Source organism: Aulonocara sp. 'chitande type north' Nkhata Bay, linkage group LG22 (assembly GCF_057382095.1).
Source record: "Aulonocara sp. 'chitande type north' Nkhata Bay isolate Kocher_YH1m ecotype deep benthic linkage group LG22, A_spYH_male_GT1.1, whole genome shotgun sequence".
Classification (NCBI taxonomy): Eukaryota; Metazoa; Chordata; class Actinopteri; order Cichliformes; family Cichlidae; genus Aulonocara; species Aulonocara sp. 'chitande type north' Nkhata Bay.
In genome coordinates this window covers 15,835,407-15,860,822 of record NC_141364.1, presented here as the reverse complement: position 1 = coordinate 15,860,822, position 25,416 = coordinate 15,835,407, and the positions used below count along the sequence as shown (strand labels likewise).

The following is a 25,416-nucleotide window of genomic DNA, read 5'->3' as shown; positions in this document are numbered from 1 at the left end:
TGCAATGTGTGGTGTCTCGTTTTCAAATTCCCTGATTTAGTCCATTTTGTTTTGTGGTGGGGAGACTTTTCTGACGTCACTAGTCAGCCTGTCAGTGACTAGAAGGTTAACCTTGGCTGAACTCGCAGTAAAACAATTTTTGTGGTGTCTCGTCATTTCATGGCGATGGTTAAAGCAAGCAGAGACATTTGGCGTCTATTTTGAGAGAAGGCAGCTGGGAGTTTCAGGTGAGGCTGGGACTGGGGATTAATTTAGAGCTGCTTGGACACCACAGGGATAAAACCAAGTCGGTGGGAGGCTCTTCTAAGTGTTTTAATATGCGTGTGTGTTAGAGTGCATGTAAGTGAAAAGCACTTATATTATGTCATATTCATGCCACCCGGTATAGTGATCTAAGCGCTGTGTAATGAGTAGGAGATTTGTCATTGAGGCTACAGCACGTTGATACACATGTGCCCCCCTGTACTCCCTGCACTGCAGCACTGCTGCACCATAACACTAACAGCCAGCTTCCGTCTACCTCCCAACCACGCTCTGTTTCTCTTGCTCTCTTACCCCTGCCATCTGCTCCCCAAAAACTGGCCAGTGGTTGTTTTTCATGGGAAAATCATCTACAGAAAAAGGCTGTTCAAGTCTTTTTGCACATGCAAAGGTTTGCGCAGCATCCTGCGTGTTTACATGCCGCTTTTAGGGTGTAGATAACTGAAATGTAGACAACAACAGAAGATAACTCTTCTGAAACAGAACACTAAACATCTGCCAGCGACATATTTGTATTTCATTTTATCACTCTCCCACACAAGTGCACGCAAACGCAGACGCGCACACATTTTTAAAGCCACATACTGTGCCAACCAACAAAGGTTTTTTTCTTCTGAGACTTTCTTCAGTGTTGGAAACATTTGACTTGAGCCAACTCTCTTACCCAGTTAAAGGCCCTGAGAATTTCCTAGTTTACATAGCAGTCATAATAAGCATAGCATAATAAGTATGTGCGGTATTAGGAATATCGAAGATATTTAGTACAGAAAAAAATTAAAAGGCTAATGTATAAATATACTAAAATATCCATGACTCCTGCTGCTGATACACATGTCTCGGCTTTGGATATCAGCCAATAACTGAGTACACAACCAGTATCAGTATTTAATAAGCGATAAGCTGTCATCCTCAGTGTGAGTAAGAGACTGTGAATCAGTTTGTTTTTTTTTAAACTCAGTCACAGTAGAGTACAAATAGGAAAACGACCTCCCTGCAATTTGTGAAAAATCTGTCATTTACTGACCGCTTTCATGTATCTGCGGTGACAAACTGGTATCCCAGAGATTGAGAGTGCAACACCCTCAACCTCTGTGTGACTGTTTCCTATCACAAGGCAAGTGCACAGGTCACCTGGTTGGAGGAAACCTGTCTCCAAACAGTTGCAGTCCAGTCACTCTTTGTCATTTTGGCGAAGGTTTGCAAATAATTGCGGTCACATTTATAAATATAGACAGCTTGATTGCATTTTGTTGGCAATCTGAGTCAGTCTGTGAGCTCAACCTTCTCTTTATAATAGAGACCGCAAGTCAACTGGTTTCCCAATAGCTTTATTCAGGTTATATTCCTATATAAAAGGAAGGTTGCTGAGTATCTCTGTCATTTTGCAGTCGAATCTTTGTCCTGCATAAACTGTATAACATTTGTGGAGGAATTTCTTTCAAATTATGTGGAATCCCAAACAGGTTTGCAGTTTTATGCAGATTTATTACAGTTAATTGCAGTATAATACAAAAAATTGCAAGTTCGCCGGATTCAGTTGCAGACTGATAGCAGTATGACTGCAAGTGGTTGACGACATGGTCCCCGCCTTCAAAAGCAAGAAGATTAAAGGGTCATGGCACATGATTGCAACAATAATTTTGATTCTCTTGCGTGACTTTAGCGTTAAGCAGTATTTAAAATTAGCTTAAAATTGACCCAGTTGACTACATCTTGCTAGATTGCTCTAAGAAGAAGTGCAATAAAAGCTTCCAAGTGTTAACTGTAACAAAACAAAACAAAGAAAGAGTGAAGTTGCCAGCCGTCCACTCGTCCACAGTGTGTTTGCTATAAATCACGGCTAGCTGACTAGCTACAGTTAAAATTTCTGGACTCAAAAGCATTCACACCACATGGACACAAGTTGACCGTGACTCAGAGGGAGACTTTATTCCGAATGTAGTCAAGGTGTAAGGGCTGTAGATGTAATGGGTTTTTTTTTTTGGAGATTAAACAGGCAGGCTGTGATGAAGAGAGGTGAAGCGTGGCTGGCACAGTGTGCAGGCAGACTGATGGCAGAGACCGGGTGAGCTGGCTTGGCAGACAGCTAGAGTGGGCAGGCAGGGAGAAAGGAGCTGCTGCCGGTGAGCTTGAGGAGCTGAAGCTTGAGAGCAGGCGGAGAGGTGGGGGTGAAATCTAAGCACAATGAAATGAAATGAGTTTAACTCACTCACAAACACAATAAACGTGATAATGGTGTCTCTCCTGTGATGTCTGTCAGATAGCGACTGGAGAGTCGAGTAGATGTATGGCTGGTGATGAGCTGATGAGCCACCGGTTTTAGATGCTGATCGAATTGACTGCAGGAAATGTGAATGGTGCTACAACTACAAGTGACACACAGAGAGGCAATAGGACAGGAAAACAAGAGACACAGAAGAAAGGAGACAGGAAGGAGTACAACAAGGGTCATGACACTGACAGCAGTCTGTGAAATTAGATTACACAATTCCCTGCCCTTTTTATCTTTCTTTGGATCACAAATCCTTAATCATAATAATGCACAATATTAGGCTACTGATCTTGGAGTAATAAAATGCCTGCCTCTTTATTTTTATTTACTCAATGCACAAAAGCATCTGCAGCCCCTGCAGAATGTGAATTTGATCCTGGCGTCCTTGTAATCTATATGTACCTCTATATAGGTCAGCGTGGCATTGTTTACAGAGTGCACACGTGCTTCACTGCTCTGCAGCAACACAACTTATGTTTACATATGTGAAACAGTGATGATTTGAGAAAAGAACACACATAATTAATAATAATTAATTCAATTGGTCTGTCAGAAAAATGATGAAAAATATATATCATAACATCCCGAAATCCAACGCCTATCCCTCACATAATGCGTCTGATTAACAGTAAAACCTTTCTAATATTTAAAGTTTTATATAAAAAAGGATAACTTTTCATATAAAACAGGTTATCAATTATTTTGACTGTCCAAGAATACCTTGAAAATGTTTCCTGATCTCACACCTGTGGTTACGTCTTGGTTACGAGTCAAGATTGTTGTTTGCACTCAACTTTCAAAGGCGTTGGTGGATGTGAGGGACAAACAGACTGAGCGGCAGGTGCAATATGTTGCACTGTAATCAAACAAATCAAACACTGTTCTCATTTTACTACAGCAGTCTGAAATTAAAGTAAATGAAGCGTGGATTATATGTTTCATGCTTTATCATATCTTATTCTGTCAGCATCCATGGTGGCAACCAACACTGTCGTAGACAAACAGTGAGATTGTAAAGAGGTTCGTTGTGCTAACACACATATGTGATGATGTGGACTGTGGATCATAGCAGGACCGCTGCCTTTGAGCAGAGTAGCCTCCACCATTAACTAAAGGTTAGCTTGCTGTTGAGGCTACGCCTGGCTCGTGTCCCAGCTTCTGTAAAGTTAAATATCTACTGTACATTATACAGCTTCAGGTAGCCCACCATCGCCAGAGTACAATCATCCTTAAATTTGTGATTTGGAAATACAATAAGACCGACTAGATTAAAATAAATATTTGTTGCTGTCTCAAAAGTTGAACATATTTTACAGTATTTGGAATCTAGTTGTTTTCAGTTCTTGCAGAGTGCTAAGTAGTTGTTTTTTACTGTGCCAGCTCCTCATTAAAAAAATTTCTAGGCTGGTTTCGCTTTCCATGAGAACAATGTTTAAAACTGGTTCTAAACCTAACACTGAGCTGTGGAAGAAATTAAGTACTGCGCCTTTGAAACAAAATGAAGCCAACAATCACATATACGTAAGCTCAATTTTCTCTTTACAGCAGTTAAAACAACGAAAAAAAGAAACATGAAATATTTTCGGTGAGTTAGTCACGTTAAGTTCAAATCGGGATTTGTTTGTTTGGGGTTGTGTGCTATGGGAAGCCGCTGGCTCCAGCTGTTGTTGTTGCCGCTTGCTTTCCAGCTCCACCCCTGCGCCCAAATTAGATGTTCTCGGCTTTGCATAACTGATAAGACTTGCATGGTTTTCATGTCTGCAAAGTCAACTTGCTTTGCAGAAGCGAGTCATGAGTCAGCACTGAAAAAGAAAGAGGATCAGGGGAACGGAGAAGGTGGATGAAGTGAGAAAGACAGCGCTCGCTCTGATTTCACGTTTGTGTCACAGGTAATCTGGTCTGTGGAGCAAGAATAAACACTCACTAAAATAGACTCGGGTTATGCGTGTTTAGTGTGTGCACTGAAGAGTCAGAAATCCTGTGTGTGTGTGTGTGTGTGTGTGTGTGTGTGTTGCTCTGTGAGACATGGGACATGGCAGACTCTTAATTTGTCTGACCTTGAACTTCACAGGCATCTCCTTTGCTTCCCTCCTGCTCTTATTTTCCTCTCATCTTCTTCAGTAGGATTTTTAAAGGTTCATTGCAAGCATTTGTCTTAGTTGTGTTTCAGTCTGTGAGTGAGTCTTTCCTTGCATTTCACTCGGTTGCTCCCTGGAAAGCTGAGTTTCAGTTCTATATAAGCTGGTGCCGCATGTGTGTGGACTGATGATTAGAAACCATGCATTGCTGTCTGTGTGTGTGTGTTTGAGGACTACAAATGCAGGATGAATAGTGCTGCCTGAGCAGGAGATTGCAAGCTACTGTCCTTAAAGGCACCCATCCTCATATTTACAACCTACACAAAATTAATTTAGGCCTAAAAAGGATCTGAAGAAGAGACTTGGACCATGGTGTTGGTGATGGTTTGCTATTAAGACTCGGGATTTCACTGTCAGAAGAGATGGATTAAAAGCTTCTTGTGTTTACCAAATTATTCAAATTGATTCAGCTCCTGTTTCATGGCAGTTTTCACCCTGACAACTCACGCTGTTTAGCATTTCTTTGGTTAATGCGGCCGTTTGTGCTCAGCAGGTGTCCTCTCCCAGTCACTTGAGTTATTTTTGAGTATCACAAAAATGAAGCACGTCCAACCTTCAGTTAGTTTTATGCATTTCTTTATAGGTTTACTTCCAGGCAGAGAAATGTCATTATATAAATGTCATTATAATACTGAAATCAAATTGCAGAGTTGTAAAGCTTGAAATTGGCAGCGAGCATTAGGTACTATTTATTCAATCATTGTGTGGTAGTGTATGACTGTATGCATCAGCGCTGCCGTCATTTTTCACTAAAGCTATTCACTAAAATCTTGACTGTTACAGAAACTCCAGCTGTATACTTTCGGACAAAACATTTGCTAATCGAAGCTGCGTGACCTTAAATTTAAGGCTGTGCTATATAATACCAGTGCAATTTTTTTAACTTGACTTAGAGGTGTCACATGCCCATACCAGTCATATAGTCTCCACGCCTAGAGTTCACAACGAGACAAGCCCAGACATGTCTGAGGGCAAGAGCTGCACATCAGAGAGCTGCTTCAATGACCCTTCAACAAAGCTTAATACATTGTTCCAGCAAAAGGTGGGAACAACAAACGTCACCACCCAAGCTAAAAACACAAAGCTCTTGCAGCGGGTCATTTAGACAAAAGTAAACTAACGACTCAACCGACCATTGCTAGAGAACTTGCTAGTTGCACTCACTTACTGTGCAAGTTTAGTTACTTTAGTTATTAATAAACTGAAGCAGTTATGTCACATTTTTGCCTAAAAATCACTGGAAACTACAATCTAGGCTACTTTTGTACTTACATTTGACTTATTGTGTGTCACTGCTATAATCCTGCTGCTGATACCTTTAGTGTCAGTACTGTCAGTGACTGTAGCTCATTTGAAAAGAATACCCTTCATTTTCTTCACTCGTAAAGGCTGCTGCAATCACCAAGAAAACATTATTAATTGAAATATAGTTTTTAACCACTACTTTCCACCCCTTTTAAATTATTTCTTTTATTTTGAGACCCTGATGGTGTCAAAACTGATTATTAATATATTAAACGATTAGCAGAAAAATTGCTTTAGGAAATTCTCAATAGTTTATTATTAAGCAGTAAATTAAGAGCTGAATTTAGTGGTTGGCTGTAGCCCCTGAAGGCCTGTCATAGATGAAGAAACCAATTGACATCCTCACGATAAGTATTTAATCGTGTTGGTACTGTATCGGTTGTGTTTTTCTTCTTCATGTAGTTTTAAACTTCACATTGATGTGCGTACCATTTGGGGGGGAAAAAAACTCATTGCTTCCCATGACCAGAATTGCAGCGTCTCCACCCTGTTGGGAACCATAAATTATGTCCACCATCACACATGAAGTATTTGGAGATATGTGGCCAACCAGATTGGAACATTTTGTTGGTGTTGTTGTTGTTGGCATGTTTCAACATGGAGACTTTCAGCACATCGCGTTCCCTCTGTCTTGACTGTGGAGATTCTGATGTTCTTTCTGTTGTTGTGCTCAAATCCAAACATAATTCACAAGAACATTTGGGGCATATTTGTATTTTAAATGTACGCCCGGAAAGAAGAGGGGCCGTTATGTAATCTGCTGCAGTGTGTGAGGTCAGGTGATGAGGGTCCTGTCTGTTTGTGCGCGATAAAATATTCAGGACCATCTCGGGGACATCATGAATCTTAATGAGGACATGTGAGTACACTAGGAGTGGAGGAAAGAAAGAAACTCTGTTGATCTGTCTCTTCTCCCCTCCATCGCTGGTTCCTCCCACCATCCACCTGTCAAAAACCCTCCTTCCTTCCACCCTTCCTCCCGTCACCGCTCTCCTTCCCTCACTCTAATTTTATTTACTTTCTCAATCTCTCGCTAAGAGGCTCGATAAGAGTCTTAGCACTGTTATTTTGCATGTGTGCTGTTCACGTGGCAAGCATTAGTGTGTGTTGGGTGTGATGAATCGTGCGGTCTCCATGGGTTTTAATCCAGTGGGCCACTGCGCACAAAAACACACACTTTGGAATTCGGCTCTGTGGGAAATTGTATTGAACTTCCATGCAGACTGTGTTTCTCTGTCTCTCCGTGAAGCGCGCTATTAGCTGAAGGCCTTCCCTTCTTGTACTCCTCTTTCTCCTTCTCCTTTTTAAAGATAGTTTTTTTTCATCTGCATGTCTGTCGTTTCTTCTCGCCACACACACAAGCCCTCTGTTTGAGACAATAGCTCAACTTGAAAACATTTTAGCTCATAAAACACATGGCATTCTTTCATCCTTCCCGTCCAGTTTCAAAGACTGTCCGAGTGTCTGCGCGGATGAATCATGTGCTGAAACCAATTACACCGTTTAAAAATGAACTCTTTTCATACGAGAGAACACATACGTATGTGTCTGCCTGAATTGTGGTAGAAGCATGCTGATACTTAAAAAAACCCAAAAAACTCACACTTATAAATTCAAACACGTGTGACTTGGTTAGCCAAGTTACAGAAACAGACCTTTTCTCTATGCTGTGACCTTGTATATAACTTTGGTTTTATGTGTCCAGATTTGAATTATTGGTGAGTTATTGGAAGATTATTTTGTTGGTATTTTCACAACTTTTAATTGTAAAAAGCAGCAGAAACACTGGTTTATTTTGAGATGCTTATCCACAGGCTTTATAATGAAGACTTTTGAATAGGAACTTGTTTTCGAAAAGATTTTGATTTCCCATTTTTCTTTTGTTTTTAAAATCTTTCGTCATTACTTTTTTTTTTTTTGTGCCAGTATTTCGCTACGTATACTCGCTGGCCAGATTGTTATTTACACCTTGGTAGTATCTTCAGAGCTACTTTAATTCTTTGTGGCACAGAATCAACAAGTTGGTGGAAACATTCCTCAGAGATTTTGGTCCATATTGACTTGATAGCATCACACAGTTGCTGCAGATTTATCGGCTGCACATCCATGATGTGAATCTTCTGTTCTGCCACATCCCAGAAGGTGCTTTATTGACCTTCTGGTCACTCCAGAGGTTATTTGAGTATTTTGGTGACAGGAGTTGTTCTTAGCTGACAGGAGTTGCACCTTGTTTGATCTTCTACTCTTCTTCATACCTTGTGCAAGTGTTTTTGGGTTTTTTTAGTTATTGCCTTCCTGTCAGCTCAAAGCAATCTGACTTCTGGCTTCAACAAAGCATTTTCACCCAAACAACTGCTGCTCACTGGATATTTCCTCTCTTTCTCTGTAAACCCTAGAGGTAGTTGTGTGGGAAACTCCCATCAGATCAGCAGTTTGTGAAAAACTCAGACCAGCCTGTCTGGCACCAACAACCATGCCCCTTTTTTAGAGTCACTTAAATCACCTTTCTTCCCCATTCTGATGCTCATTTTGAACTTTAGCACACCATTTTGATCATGTTTATATGCCTAAATGCACCTCGTTGCTGCCCTGGGATTGGCTGATTAGATATTTGCATTAACAAGCAGTTGAACAGGTGTATCTAATGAAATGGACCATAAGTGTAGATTGCATATGCATCGGTGCCAAATTTTATGAGAAGCCTGTTTGCACTGTGTTTTATAGTTGCTGATAAATCATGTAAGAGAAAAAAGAAACGGCTGTAGTTTCTTTTATACAAGCTCAGTTGTTGTTTTTGCAGCTGATCGTTATCACCTTCAAGAATAAAACCACTCCCTCATCTAATCTCAGCTGATGCATGAAAAATCACATCACTCGCACCTTCCCACACCTACCGAGCTCATTAGGAGATAACAGTAGGACATGTTTAAGATTTAAGCAGCTGTAGCTCACTGCTGTTTTTCTCTCCTCTTGCCATTTTTCTTCCAGATTGATCAGCCATTCGATGGGGATTTTCAGAGGAGCTCCGCCTACCGTCGCCGCATTCCCTCCTCCTCCTCCGACCCCCTCCCCCCGCGACCTTTTGATCGCCCCCACCCACTCCGTCATCCAGCCCTCCATCCAGCCCTCCATACAGAAAATGACTCTGGAACTCACTGAATGGTCTTCTATATGGATTTTTACTGCTTGTAATAGACAGTAAGAAAAAAGAGGCGCAAACCTCGATGACAAAAAAGCCATAAACACCCACAACACACACATACACACACACACCCACACACACACACACTCACACACACAACAAACACAGCTACACACACAAACACTTTCATACCAAATAAAGCTGTTTTGCAAGCAGTTTCTCTCACACCTTGACGTGCACACACAAAAGAAGCAAGTGCACAAAGCCACTCTTGGAATGTACCGCTTACTCTTCCCATGAAATTCAACTGCTTCCTTTATTTTTCTGAGATTCTCTACAGGCCTTGAGAAAGCTGATTTTATTAGATTTTTTCCCTTCTTCCCAATTTAAACAAGGATTAAAAAGGTTGGGAATTTCAATTTGCAGTGTTTTTGGAGGACAACTTTAGAGGACAGCTGATTGCTAATTTTTTTCCTTCTTTTTCTGGATCTGTGATACATCTGGGGATAGCAGATTAGTTTATCTGCAAATATTTAGTGTCTTTAACCTTTATAGTTTTAGTAGGACCCAGTTTAACATACATTTTATTACCTCGCAGGCTGGGAAGCATCTATTACAGTTATTCAGCACTTCTTGAACACTTAAGAAATAGATGTAACAAGTGTATAACTAGCAAGTTACAACCACTGATTGCATTTTGTAGCTTGTAAAGATTGTAATGAAGTTACTTCTAGAAAGTCACTACTCGTTTTAAAGTACAAGTAACTTGAATTGAGGAGTATTAGGAGTAGTATTGTTTTTGTACTGTAGTATTGTTAGAAGGGGTGCGCTTGTTTTCCTGTTGCTTGCATGCCCTCCAACATGCCTCCCCAGAACACAGAGGCTGACACCATGCAGGTCGGATCTCTGGTGGGTGGGGTTAGCAGCAAAAACTCCACCACATCAGGCTTGGATGAGGAGAAAGGAGGAGCAGGAGGCGAGACGGATGGATTGGGAGGCGGAGGCGGAGCGGCAGAAGGAGGCCGAGGAGGAGAGGAATCTGCTAGCGAAGGATCGATCGAAGGGATTCCTTTAAAGCGATGGGTGATGCACGGAGCCGTGATGTTCGGTCGGGAGTTCTGCTACGCCATGGAGACAGCGCTGGTGACGCCTGTGCTGCTGCAAATAGGTGAGCAGAGTCCAGATGATTTACATATGAAACATAGAAAGCCAACATCTGCAAAGTACTTCAGCTGCAAAATTGTTGTTTTTTAAAAATATCTGTTTCATGTGTTTTTTAAACTGTAGTTCAGGATCTACATCAAACTACAACGACCAAAATTATTAATTCACAAAAAAGGGAGGAAAAGAGCAGCAAGGTCTCACAATAAAGAGCAGCCACTCACAAAAAATGTTGATTCTGTCTTTCTGGACGTGGCGTTGACAGTGGGAGAAAGAATTTATCACTGGCTAGCTCACTGCTATCAGTGAGGTATAAAGTAGAGCAAAGAGTGTGTTGAAGACATTTCATGGTGTTGTGGAAAACATTTACTTCTAAGGATCGATGTTGGGATAAGCTCTGCAACATGTGCTTGACCAAGGTACCAGGGTTGTGACCAGCACTAGGCTGTCGTGTGGCCCGCCCATGGCTGGGTTCATGGGCATTAAGTTAATTGGTAATTCTAAACCGGTTGTAGGTGTGACTATGAGTGTGAATGGTTGCCTGTCTCTCTGTGACAGCCCTGACCCAAACTGACAACCTGTCCGAGTTCTACCCTGCCTCTTGCCCTATGACAGCTGGGATACGCTCCAGATGCTCCAACCCCTCAGATGGATGGATGGATGAAATGCTGTTGTCTCTTTAAATTGTAATGCCATTTAAGGGGACACCTTAGAAGCTAAAATGTCAGAGCACATATCTCATCTCCCCTTCACCTTGTTCGGATCTGCTTGGAGATTACCCAGCTTACACCCTGCCTCACAGCATGCACACACAGAGAACCAGACCTCCGGTCACAGTGGGCATGCTATCATTTAGAATAGAATAGAATAGAATTCAACTTTATTGTCATTGCACATGCACAGGTACAGGGCAACGAAATGCAGTTTGCATCCATCCAGAAGTGCTTTAGTGATATAGATATATTACAATATATAATATAGATATGTAAGTATATTACAGAATGGGTCTATTATGGTATGTTATAATGTACACGGTATGAAGTATGTTGTGAATATTCTATAACTATAAGTATGTAGGCTGTAGTGAGTACGAGCTATGTACAGGCTATGAACAGGATATAAATATGAAAAACTATACAGAATATGAAATAAATAACTTTACAGAATCTGAGATATACAGCTATACAGAAATGGGAACTATGCAAGTTGTAAACAGTTGTAGGGTTAAAAATTATCGAATGTACAGAATGATTATTTACACAGAGCTATACAGTAGTGCAGTTAAGATAAGTGAGATATGTGGATAATTTCTACAGAGGTTGTATAAAGTGCTAGTGGTTGTGAGTGGTGGTTCAGTCCATGTTATTATTGTGTGTTTGAGGGTACAGTTGTCCATTGTGGGTGTGTGTATGTTCAGTCCATGTGTTAACGTGGGTCAGGAGGCGGAGTTCAGGAGTCTGACAGCTGTGGGGAAGAAGCTGTTCCGGTACCTGGTGATCTTAGTCCGGAGGCTCCTGTAGCGCCTCCCAGAGGGCAGGAGGGTGAAGAGTCCATGTGATGGGTGGCTGGGGTCTCTGATGATTTTCCCAGCCCTTTTCAGACACCGCTTCCTGTAGATGTCTTTTATGGCAGGAAGTGGTGCTCCGGCGATGCGCTGGGCAGTTTTCACGACCCTCTGCAACGCCTTCCGGTCCGAGGCAGAGCAGTTCCCGTACCAGACTGTTATACAGTTGGTCAGGATGCTCTCGATGGTGCAGCGATAGAAGTTCACCAGGATGTCTGAGGACAGGTGGTTCTTCCTCAGAGTCCTCAAGAAGAAGAGGTGCTGGTGAGCCTTCTTGACCAGTTTGGAGCAGTTGGTCGTCCAGGTGAGATCCTCGGAGATGTGGACTCCCGAGGATTTGCACCCAGTGTCATCTTTGCCTTTTGAAAATATGCCAAGTCCAGTTCTGTCTGGAGGGTACTGGAGTCTGTAGAGGAGATGGAGAGGGTGTGAAGAGAAAAATGTGAGAAACAGCCATAGCATTATTTGTACTATTTGTAGTTTCCATGTAAACCCCCCTCTTGCTTCTTTTTTTTCCTCTTCAAATTTCTCCTTCCCCTTCATCCCAAACATGCACTTCAAGTGTTTGTTGCGTCGAAGGCCAGCACTGAGATCAGCCAAATGTTGGAAATTTAAAGGCTTTCAGCTGAATTCAAAAGACTGGTGTGCTCTTGATGCGTAATATTAAAGCAGGAAAAGGCATCACAAGTAACAAAAAAATATAGTGTGTCTCCTGTGGACACATTACACGGGGGAGCCGCTGCATGTTTTGGTTCTAATTTTAGCCCCGATTTAGCTGCCCTAGCCTAATTTTTTTTTAGATCAGAATATGTCTGAGCTCCTCTTAGTAGATTTTGAAACTGCCGGGAGGTACAAGCCCCACAGATTAGTCTGCTAAAACTAAAGCAGACAGAACAGTGACTTTATTTGTCACTGAGAGGAAAGATAATCCATTTGTGTTTTTCATTCATTTTGACCTTTTACTCGTCGTAATTAATGAGAAGGTTGCCTTTCATCCGAATAAAGGAGATTCCAGTCAGTACAATACAGATAAACCGTGCTTGTTGTTATTATTACTACCAAATGCTCCGTGCAAAGCATTTTTATTAATAAGTTACAAATAAAAACGTGTACATTTGCGTCACACGTCGCTGACAAAGTGACACGCCTGCAGCTTCGACAGACTTGCTTTATTTTAGGCCTGGAAAAGACTACAAATGATGTTAAGATCTCGTGAAGCTGACGTGCCTATCATGTTAGCAGCTGCTGAAAATTAGGTCGATGAGAGTGAACCAAGACTGTACAGTCAAGATCTGTAAAGTCATAAAACAAGCTGAGCGAGGGACTGCGGGGATTGGAGTGGTCTGAGAGCTCATTAGTATGAGAGATTTGGGGAATAATGTAATAATTTCAACAAACTGTTTGGAAAAAATGGCAGGTTGGAATTTACTTTGCTCGTGGTAATCTTGTACTCTGTCTGACATTTTGGCAAGATTTTACTTCCCGTCCTGTTTTGTCTGCCATACATCATGTTTTGGATAGTTTAGCAGGTCTAAAAATGGAAATGAACTCCATGTATGCTTTGGTTAACCATGGAGAGTTTTCCTCATTTCCTGTGCATGCTGATTAGCCTCATGGATGTATTAATAGATCTTAATATGGCATGTCAGCACATCTTTCTTCCAGTAGCAAAGTAGAGCTAAAAAAAATCCCCTCTGGACCAGAGTGATTTTGCCTCATAAAAACACCATTGTAAAGTGTTGACAGGACCATTATAACAGAGCTGGAAAACTGCTGGCAGAACAAACAAGGTGGAAGCAAACCTGGAAGAGGAAGTTTTATTATGGCTTTTGGGTGAGCCACTTTGTTTTGAAATAGAAAAGGACTTTTCAGTTCTTATTTTACAACATCCAGAACCATCTTGAGCGTTTGGTTTTTATATCAGTTTAGAAGTTATATGTCTGTGTACGACTACGTTTCCCCCGACCCTTCACAGCCACAAAGGTTGCTTGTGTTTGCATTCATTCATGTTTTTAGCCTGCTAGAGGAAAAACAAACAGATGTAGTACCTGAAAACAACCCCCTCCTCTAACTGTGGGCAGAGCTCCAAGTTTTGGGATAACAATATCCCGCCCTCCCACCCCCGCTCCTCTATGTAGTTAGTGCTCTATGCACTGACTGTAGCTACTAGAATTAGCTAGATCGTCAGTAAGCTGGCTGGTTGGCTCTGCCTGAGTGAAACCATTGTATGTGTAACCCCACAACATTGAGGTCACAGAAGGGGAGAGGGTGTGTGTCTGAGTGTGTGTGCAGCTGATACAATTTGGTCAAGGAGCCCATATTTACACAACGCGGAGAAAAGCTAAGAAACTTCTGCCTTACAAGGGCTTGTGCGGGGAGCATGCCGAGCTCTCGTCTGTTCTTATACAAGGAGGCAGGCCTTTCCCCTAAAGGCAAGGGCACATATTGGGGCTGTTGAGACAGTTATATTTATAATTTAGGCATCAAATCGGACCAAATTGGGCTTGAGTCTTGTACAGTCTGGGCTGCTAGTTGGAAACAGTCGATATAAGTGAGATAAGATGATCACTGTGCAGCTTTTGTCCTTGTTTCTTGCGTTCAATTAAGTAAATTCATTTAAGGTCAATTTTATTCATATAGCACATGTTCGCAACAATGATCATCTCAAGCTGCCATATATTGTAAGGTTAAAGATTCACCAATATTAGAGAAAACCCCACAGTGGGAATGACAAACTTCCTTTGTTTACAGTAACAAGTGGGCTCAAAGAGGGCAGCCATCTTCTGTGACGAGTTAGTGGGCGATGGGGAAAGGAGGAGACAAAAGAGGTGCGCAGAGAGACAAGGATTCAATAAGGAAAGTTTTAAACCTAATCTTAGCAGCAGAGCAGGTGTGTGTTTACTGAACCCAGAGTGGGAGCTTGTTCCACAGAAAGGGGTCTGATAGCTGAAGGCTCTGCCTCTGTGTACCCTGCATCTTACCCTGTAACAGCTGGGATATGCATTGATATCTTACATACCCTGAAATGTTCTTGTTTATTTCTCTGTAAACTCTGTGTTTGTGGCTATTTTTTAGGTCATTTAAGCTGCCACACAGAGAGGCGAAGAGTCTTTTGAAAAGACGTTTTGCATCCAGTGCACTGCCTTTGATTTGTTCTGCTTGACCTGCAGGGACATTTTCCTGTTGTCTTTGTTGAAAATCACCCTCAGCAGGAACACCACCTAATGCTCACACAGAGATAAGAGTGAAAGGGAGTCAGCTCTACAAATGGGATTAAGAAAAGTGATAAGGTAAAAGAAAAAGGGCAGCGTGGGGGGTGGGGGCGATGAGTCCAGACCGTGTGCTGTGTCGATCTTTTCGGTTATGAGCGTGTCACATTACATAATCAGCTTTCTCAGAACTGACATCATAGGCAACTCAAGACAACTAGTAAAGCATCAAAATACTCGTTATTTGTCTTTATCAAATATATATGTATATATGTGCAGCTCCATACTAACAGCAGGCTGTTGGACTAACGTTAGATTAGGGACGTTATCAGAAGCATTGTGGTGTGAGAATTAAGTACCTACAGATACAAGGCAGTGCGTAAGAATCATGACAAAGAGTACATTTAATGTGAATACAGCAGAAGCTCGTGTTGGTTCATACAGAGTCACTTATAGCTCACATAGCCATTATTGTTTCACTTAATTTTGAGAACTGGATGTAATTTTATGAACCCCGTCGAGTACGTCGCTCGTTAAGTTACACCCACTGACCTCAAAAGTCGCTGTGTTTTGAATTCGATTAATAGAATAGAATAGAATCAAATAGAAAGCCTTTATTGTCATTGTATTCAGAATACAAACACAATGAGATAAGAAGGTCTCGCTTGGCAGAACTGTAAAAAAAAAAGAAAAAAACAGCCAGAAGCACACAGACACACACCCCCCCCCCCCCCCCCCCCACACACACACACACACACACACACACACTGACCTGGAGAGCAAAGACTCCCAGCACTCACCTACTAAAAATTGTTATATTTTCTTGAAATTTCAACTTTCCTTTGATGCAGATGAGCTCGTTTCAGTTATTTTCAGCAGTTTGTGTTATTTTGCCCACGTTCCTACAAAAAAGTAGATTTCTTTTTCAATTATTTCACGGAACTGGCTGATCCTCTAATGAAGAAAGGGTTCAGTAAATCAACTTAATACAATAAAAAAATTGATAAATAAAGACGAGCATGAGGCTAAACAATCTCAGGAGTAGCACAGTCTGATTCAAAGGTCTCTTTCTGACCCGTAATTATTTATAATCTGTTTATTTGCATGGTTGACTGCCCACCTTTGCAGGAATGCCACCATTGTGTTACCCAAAAGAGTGCAGGCTGGCTACTCGACAACTTTGTTGTCCTTCTTTGGTGGCCTTCTTAAGGAGATTATTTCAATCCAAAATGAAATGACCTTGTCTGCGGCCCAAAGGTGGAGCTCTCTGGATTAGTGTCTTCACCTTTTACTACATCTGATTTCCTCGAATTCTGAAAAGCCATGTGCCTCTTAATATTTGCATACCAAACTAAATGACCCACAAAGTGGCAGTTAAAGTTAATGAAATAATGAAACCATTTGAGTGCTTGTTTACTTTACTAATCCATCGTGGCACGGCGCCGCGACAGCTTACTGGAGGCCAGATTTGCCAAGTTTGCTACAAGCAAACTGTTATTTTCAATTCATGTCTCAAATTTTACCACATGCCAGTCTGCGCGTTAACTTTTCTTTTGCGCCGATTTCATGGGAGCTAGATAGTAGCTGGTACCCTGTTGTCATGTCACAATAGGAAATCTGCCCCCGCTGTTTAATTTGCAACAAATCAGCTTGATCTTACGCTGTTTATACTTGCATGCCAGGTAACCTAATCCACTGAGTGATCCTATCATGTTCATTGGTCTAATCTAGCAGATGACCTTGCAGACACTGTAATACAGGGTTACATAAATGACTGGCTTGATGTCACACTCACTAATCACTATAATCTGACCAAGTCATTCAAAGGATAGAAAAGATGGAGGACAGAGTGACAAACGCCTGCATTGGTGAAATGAGGGTTTATCAACACATAGCTAGAATATGGAGGTAGGAGAGAAACATCTGGATTGAAAAAAATGTGAGAAATAGGAGCCACTGTGTGTAAATCACAATCAGTCCTCATTAATCGTTTTACGCTTCTGCCTGTCACCACAGGGAAAGAGAGAGACACACACAGAGAGAGAGAGAGAGACAAACACACCAGTCTGTTCAGTTATTTGAAGTCTTCTTATTTATAGCATTTGGACTCATCACAGCAGTAACTTTGTTCATGTTAATAACTTATCACTAACACAGACACTAAAAGTGTTTTTATGAAAGAGTTATTTGCACGTCAGTAGCTTTGCACAGTGGTGAACCACGGATGCCAGCGGTTCCCAGACTGTGGCGTGTGGACCGTTAGGGGTCGTTGAGAGAGTTAAACTGTAGTCAGAGCAGCAGCACAGGTTACTTTCACGGATCTGTTTTTTGCATTCGTGACATAGTGTAGATGCAGAGTCAACAAATACTTTAGTCAAAGACATATTATAGGTGTGCTATTTTTCCACCCAGCAGGCGATTAGCCAGGTATGTGAGTGCTATCGGTATACGATATGCGAGGAATGCAGAACTGAATGTGTGTGTGTGTGTCAGCACATTGTTCCCGCCCCTCTCTCGCTACAGACAAGCAAACAGCAAAGCTCTCAGGTGATGATGAGGGACAAAGAAACTTTGGGGGAAGCTGTTTTTAAAAATTCTTTTCATTTTATTAAGATGATTATAGTTGTAATCAGTGGCCTACGGAATTTGTTTACAGAGAGTACCCTGAAACGTGGGGAAAAACCCTCACAAACAGTTAATATGAATAAAAATACAAAATAAGAAAAAAAGACAGTTAAAGTTCAAATATGCGGAAGGTTGTTGGTTTGAAATTAGGAGGAGGAGGAAACATAAACCCAGCCCCAGGAGGGTAACAAGCCGACATCTGGCATAAAAATCTCTGCCAGGTTGATCCATACACTGCGGTGACCTCTTGGGAAACAAGAGAGCAGCTGTAAGTACCGTATTTCCCGGACTACAGAGCGCACCTGAATATTAGCCGCACAAGCTAAAATCAGGGGAAAATCCTGTTTTGTACATACATTAGCCGCACCTGACTAAAAGCCGCAGGTGTTTCAATGTTGACTTATCATATGTAAAAGAAGATGCACAAAGGGAATTGTCAGGAAAGAGACGGCTGTTTGGAGACACACCCCTTTTATTAATATTTTGAAAAACAAGTGGGTACATATTTGCACAACTTTTTAGGGTATATGTACAAGTACCGGTAATTACAAGTACAAAACATGTACTGTGCTTCATAAATAAGTAACAAATGTAGTACATAATAACCTACAGCACACCAGAAAAATAGATTCGGACTACCTTTTAGGCTCAGGTGCAGTGACACGGCTTTAACAAGAAGAAAAGTCAGTCATTCACCATCTTTCTCTTCTTCCTGCGCACTAAAACCACCAAAGTCCTCTTCTCCAGTGTCGGAAACGAACAGGCTCAGGGTGGCTTCGTCATCCACTCTCCGCTTCTCTCCTTCGTTGTCACTTTCAAAACCAAACAAAGAAATCCTCGTTGTCAGTGTCAGAGTTGAACACCCTCAGAAGGGCCGTGGCGGTGTCCTCCTCTCCATCATGCAGCAGTCCAGCCCTTCGAAATCCGTTGGTGATCGTGGATGTTTTCACACTTTTCCACGCTGTCAGAATCCACCGGTGGAGTTGAGTATAACTTGCTTTTCGCAAGTTTATCGCCGCTCATCATCCACGCCTCCAGCTGAACGCGTAGCGCTACTTTGAAGTTTGTTTTTCGCGCTACTTCGTACGGCACTACGTTGCCTGGCGGATGGACATGTGACCAAAATACCACTCTTGAACCCCGATCCTTCCGCCAGGCAACGTAGTGCCGTACAACAGCGGAACAAACAAAACAAATCCGCTCATGGACAATCCATAGAAAAGCCGCACCTGACTAAAAGCCGCAGGGTTCAAAGCTTGTGCAAAAAGTAGCGGCTTATAGCCCGAAAATTACGGTACTTCAAAATGTAAAATGTTTATGCCCTGTTCAGGATTCTCAGTGTGACGCTGGCCCCTGGCCCCCTTCTTGCTCTGTTTGGCGTCAGTGGGAATAAGGAGCTTCTACGGCCTCTAAAAGACAGGCGTTATCATTCTGTTGGCCAGGAGGGCAATCCTACTGAGGTGGCGGGACGCTGCCCCTCCCACTCACAAACAGTGGTTAAATGACCTCATGTCGTGTCTAAAACTGGAAAATTTCTGCATTTCAAAATCTATATGAATTTTTCAGCAAACTCTCTTATGTCAGGTGTGGAAACACAGTGTACAGGTCTAGAGCAGTGACCTGGATAGGAATGAATAGGATTATTTTGCAGGGATTATGTTATTTGGGGAAATATTATACACGTTTATATTTCTCTCTTTTTTTTTCTTTATTTCCCTTTCTGTTTTTTCTTTATATCACAGCCTTAAAGCTAATTACCCCGAATGTACAGATCATCTGTAATCCTGTTCTTCTCTTTTTGTTTATATGTATAAAAGAAAAACTCTTAATAAAAAGACATTGTTTAAGACCTATAACCTGCTAAAAGGTATGCTAAATGCAGAGATTTGACCAGCAGTTGTTATCTTTGAAAATAAATAGAGAACATTAGCATAAATTTATGTTTTAACACAATAAATCGTTTACTCTTGTAAGTAACTTCATTGTAAGAATTTATTTTTAAAAAATCACAAAGCTGTGCTTCATTTTAGGGGACATCTGGAGAGATGATGCTGAAAAAAATCAAAAACGTATTTGTTATTAAATTTCTGTGAAATGCCTGTAAATTATTTTAGCACAGCAAAGAGGCTGGCGGAGTTGCCACATGTTGTTGGATGTGCAAATGGTGCTTGCTTGTTTGGGTTTTGAGCTCACAGCAGTTTTGCTTAATAAGATTCGTGTGATATGGAAATGAACCAGATGTAAATGCAAACCTCATCATGCATTAAGAGCTGACCTGCAGCTTGCTCAGCGCATCATTTATCCTAACCTCAGAGCACCGCAGTGGTATAAACACGAGGCTAATGTGACAAGAAGCTGCTCAAATTTTTTTTCTGTAACTCAAATTAATCACAACACACATGAAAACAGAAAAAAACCCAACCACACCTTAAAAATCTCTAAAGGAGGAAGGAGATTTACATCAAATAAAAAAAATAATACAAATACTATACAAATATTTATTTCACAATAATAATAAAAAAAGGTTTTATGGACTTTATCCAGAAGCCTTAACACTGAACTCACTGTTTCCATTCCTTTTTTTTTTTTTACAGCTTTACTTTTTTATATTTCACACTATACAAAACAAGTTGGACTGCAGTCAGTAATAGTGACCAGAAATCCATAAAACCAAGAGTGAAACACACAAACACACACAGGCCCAACAACAGCCACAAAACACATCAGTAATGGTTGGCCTGAGGGCAGTTGTGTGTGTGTGTGTGTGTGTGTGTGTGTGTGTGTGTGTGTGTGTGTGTGTGTGATTGGATGCGTATTTTAAAAGAGCAGAAAAACATCTGCTCTCTCACTGACTCTCGCTGACTTTGACCGTATATTAATGAGAGGAAGATGGATGAATACTGACAGACTGGTCCTGTGGAGTTGTTTACTCAGATAACTCCACACAGGACTTTCACTCAAGGAACTGGTGCTCAAATCCCACAAAAGAAGAGTATTTTTAGTCTTTTGGTAGTTAGGTTGTTGGTTAGGTTTAGAAATGGATGATGGTTTGGGTTAAGGCTGCTCTTTTTTTTTTTTTTTAACAATTTAACCCAAATCTCAGAAGGCTGAATGTCCTACTTTTTTTGGAAGATGCACTTCAACGGCAAATAATTCATGTCCATGTACAGATAAATATAAGAGATTATATTTACAGGCTATTTTCATTATATAAATCCAGGCTGAAATATAGATTTCCACCTTAAAAAAACTGTTTATGATGTTTTTTGCCAGAAGGATCAGTTTAATTTCCTTTAAACTTTATTTTTATGGAAAACTGTTAATATTCACATGCCACATGTTTAAAGATGTTATTCATTAGTTTGTGTTTTTTTTTTATTATTATTTTGACCTCCAGGTATTGCATCTCTGTGTGATACCACAGAGATCTGTGTCTGGATCAGTCATGAGGTCAGTACATATATGACATGTATTACTGTGCAATTTTAAACTTTTATGAACTTGTAAGGGTCACCTCTTACCACAGAAAGTTTTAGGTATTGCAAAATGCTTTGCAGCATAGTCACAAGGAAGAAGCCGTCTGACTTGTGACCATTACAAATTGTGACTTGGAAAAAAACTCATTAGGTTTCACATGGCATGACAATGAAATATACCTATATTTATTGCAGAGGCCATTTTTTGTAATGCAGGCCAAAAAACTTCCAGATATAAAATGAGAAAATCAGAGGGGACATATTAGTTTTTGCAACAGGTTCTGGCTCTACTTTCTTTGAAGCTGCTTGTCGTTTGTCTTCGCTTTGAAACTGTTGGAGCGTTTTGATTTGTGTGTCAATACTGAGTTGTGTGTCCCATGCGATTAGTGGTGGCTGGCCAATACACAAAGTAGATCAATAAAATAATTTCTGATTGTTGCATCATCACAGAAAACTGAAATTCCCCTTTGTGTGTCGAAGGGAACAATTGTATTTCAGGCTTTAATGTGTCACGTTTTGAATTAAGAAAATGCAGAATGCTACCTCGTTACATGGCTGACCTACTGTACTCGTCATTACGTAACATTACCGACTGATCACTGCCGATCGGCCTCATCGATCGCTTCTTTGGTAGTGAAAGGACAGCAAATGTTGCCAGCTGGAGCATCCTGTGTGTTATAGGTCAGTCCCAGCCAGAGACCTGACTCCCTGCTGTCAATCACACGAGGCCATAAATCGGTGCCAATGACAGATAGCTTGAAAGAGTAAATTCACTCATTCAGTCTGATTTCACTCATCAAACTTCGCGCTCGGTGTAAATGTCTCCATCTGTCTGGCTCTCCTTCCTCTCTCCGTCTCAGTGGGAGGCTCCTAGTTTACTGCAGTGCTGTTACATAACTCTGCTGACTAGAAGCAGCTGCGTGTGTGTGCATGTACATGCAAGCTTCATGCATCTTGGTGGTGGATTTTGCCCCTGTGTTTTAGCACTCTCGCTCACGCAGAGGATAATATCTGCTCTTTTTTGTGTTAAATGAGCTGAATAAACCTCTCTTAAAGCAGTTTCCAGTCAATATAAAACAGATTTGTGTGTGCGTGCGTGTGTGCATGTGTGTGTGGAGTGTAAAAACCCACCTTTCTCTCAAGAATAGGGTTATAAAGCTGTGATACACACACTCATCTGTATCAGGTAGAAATTTCTTTGAGATTTCTTGCTTTCATTGATTGAGTTAGCAGTTTGCTGTATTTCTCCCTAATAGGCACTTTGTTAATTACAACCTTGGTGGTGGAGCTTGCCCACTTGGATCTGCATTTTCTTCAGTGTGTGTGTGCACGCGCCTTGGTACTAGCATCCATGTGTGTCTGTTGTGTGATTGATGCTCTCACCATCTCTTGCTGCTGGGAAGCACTGTGACTCATTCCTGTCTCTCCTGATGTCTCCCTCTGTCTGTCTCAGGCATTTCTTTCTATTCACTCCCCAGTCACTGTGAACATAAATGTTGGCCAAGTTTGCTTTTAGCAGATGCCACAATACAATAATAATAATGCAATGAATCAGCATTCCCAGTAGGGGTGGGCAATATAAACGATATACGATAGAAACAATATAAATTTGGCCAACGATAGAGATTTTGTATCGCGATAGCGCATGTTGATGATGTCATCAAGCTGCACCTGTTTTGGTCGAAAGCATCACAGTGGCTACAACCATTATCATCTGCAAATTATGCCGACAGTCATAGCACAGAGATGAACATAATGTTGAATTCTCTTGCAGCTGCTCTATTCCCATGTTGTTGCAGTATATTAATAACTAACCTTGTATTGTGGATGAATAATCTCAGTTGTTCTCCTGACTGAAATTTGCCCCGTGTATAGCATCCTGCTATGCGATTGCATTTGTCCCTGACCACCAGAATCCCTCACGTTAACTTCTATCGAGTGGAAAAAAAGTTGGCGTTCATCCTCCAGCTTCACTGTGCTAATGTTATGCTAACATAGCTGTGTCGCTAGCAATCACGTAGCACAACATTATATACCAGGTAGTCCAACTTCAGTAACCCTACAAACGCCACTGCTGTTTAGTTTTCTGTCTTCATTTATATCGGAAGTGGTTGCAGAGCTGTACGCTTTAATTAGTTTCAAAAATCACTCAGAACATGGTATGTCATGTTTAGGTGGAAACTAGCGAGCTAACTACCTGCTAACTTCTAACTCCAATAAATTTAATAACTTCTGTTTTCATGGATGCCTGGATGTTAAACTTAATTGTTACACCTGGTAAAGCAGCAACGCTGATGATTTTATTAAAGATTAAAGAATTTAGATCGTTTTTAACTCTCAGTGTTCGTTTGACTTTGGGACCTGAAATGGACGGAGTTTTGGACCCAGATTACTCCGCGAAGCAGCCGTAATGCTCTGACAATCCATCAAGCAGTGCGGCTTACCAAAGTTGTACTAAAACATTTTTAACAGATTTCTGCACGCCAAAATCGGTTCGAGGTCAGTAAGCACAACCAGAATTCATACATAAGGAACACTCTCGATTTTTGAGAAAATTAAAGGATTTTAAGTGTGCTTTATAGTGTGGAAAATACGTTATACAGAAGAAAAGAATATATCGCGATATATATCGTTACCGCACATGCTTCAAATTATATCGTGATATGAATTTTAGGCCATATCGCCCAGCCCTAATTCCCAGCTCTTCCAGTTAGGGCAAATGGCAGGTTAAAAGGAAAAGCATGAACACCAACAGCAAATTAGAGCGTAAAATGTCCTTTGAAGCTCAGTTTGTACTTCAGCAATCACTCGGTTTAATCTTCCTTCAAACCACTTTCTTCCAGAATAAATTAAAAAGGTAAAAAACAACATGAGGATTTGTTTTCCTCACAGATATACGCTGAAATTTTGCTTTAACACCAGCAGATATCTGTCCCAGACTTCAAAGATATTAATTCTACATATTTGCAGATTTTAAATGAGCTGCAAGAAGAACTCTTCTTCCCTCCTGCTGAAATCGAACCCACTGCCAAACACTTATCAATAATGAAATATTGACCAGTCTAAATTTTAATTCTGCCCTCATGGCCCCATCTGTTACAAACCACATTTCTTCCCTTTCTTTCTTCCTTCCTCTTTGAGTGCTACACCTGACTCAGTTTGCATGTTTTGTTTATTTAAGACCACCTGCTTCCTCCTTTCCTCTTCTCGCGCTCTCTGTCTCTCGTTCTCTCGCGCTCGCCCTCCTTCCTTCCTGCCCACTTTCTCCCATCATGACCTCTACCCTACTCTCACTTTTCACACCGTTTCTCTCCCTCTTTTCTGGACCCTTGTCATTTTTCTTGTGGTTTTCTCACGCCAGCGCAGGATATGAAAGGATTGTTTTTGGGGGGTTTATGGGAGAATGGGAACGGAGGAATGGGAACGGAAAGAGAGAGAGAGAGAGAGTAGAAGTGAAGGGCTGGAATAGGAGAGAATAAGATTGTTTGTTTTGTAAGAAAGGGACTGATTGTTTGATTTTACGTTTGGAGTTGAGTTTTGTTGTTTTCCAGTGGAGCTAGATCATTTACAGTTAATGGTGCAAGACCAGGTACCAGTATGTTGGCTCAACAGGCTAAACAATTAAGAAAAAAAAAAAAAAAAAATAGATTTATTGTAGTTTATTATTTATATTAGGAAAAAAAAAAAAAAAAAAAAAAAAAAATATATATATATATATATATATATATATATATATGTATGAATGGAATTTTGCAGAAATGCCCTTTAAAACTGACATAAAAACGTATAGTTTGCACAATACGTGCATCATCTTCAAATGATTTGTTTGTTATTTGTTGTGAAGAAATAAACCCCTTTAGTTTGAGCGGACAGAATAGTCACAGCTAGAGTGGATAAATTAGCCGACAGAGTGTGCGAAGCAAAACATTTCTTCTGAACCTGCTGCTGAGTCCACAGTTTTCACTCTACAGGCGTCATTTTATCAGCAAATTTAGGGAAAATTCGTCGTATTCCAACTGTGTCCTTTTCAAAAGTGGCACACTTGCATTCTTTGATCTGGAGGCATTTGGGTCAGAGCAGTGGTGTTTGATTGCCCAACAGAGATCAATTAGAACTGATTAAGAACTTTTCGAGGAAAAGCAGAAACGAACTCTCGCTGTCTCACTTATGTGACCACATTTTTAAGCAAGGAGCAAAAAAGAAGTGCAGATGTGTAGAGCAACTTCTTTGGCTGCTTATGTTTTTGGTTTTTCTTTAAATAAG

The 25,416-nt window shown here is 41.0% G+C and overlaps 1 protein-coding gene across 2 annotated transcripts in view; it reads left to right on the top strand.

The window, feature by feature from the left end:
* Nucleotides 1-25,416, top strand: part of slc45a4a (solute carrier family 45 member 4a) — a 53,491-nt gene that overhangs the window by 10,408 nt on the left and 17,667 nt on the right. The window contains exons 1-2 of one of the 2 annotated variants that reach the window (XM_086281404.1): nucleotides 4,302-4,422; nucleotides 8,965-10,286. In XM_086281404.1, the coding sequence (XP_086137530.1) occupies nucleotides 9,968-10,286 (319 nt within the window). In that variant the 5' untranslated portion in view covers nucleotides 4,302-4,422; nucleotides 8,965-9,967. Of the gene's footprint in view, nucleotides 1-4,301; nucleotides 4,423-8,964; nucleotides 10,287-25,416 lie in introns of those variants that run through there. The other variant, XM_086281403.1, reaches the window with a different exon arrangement.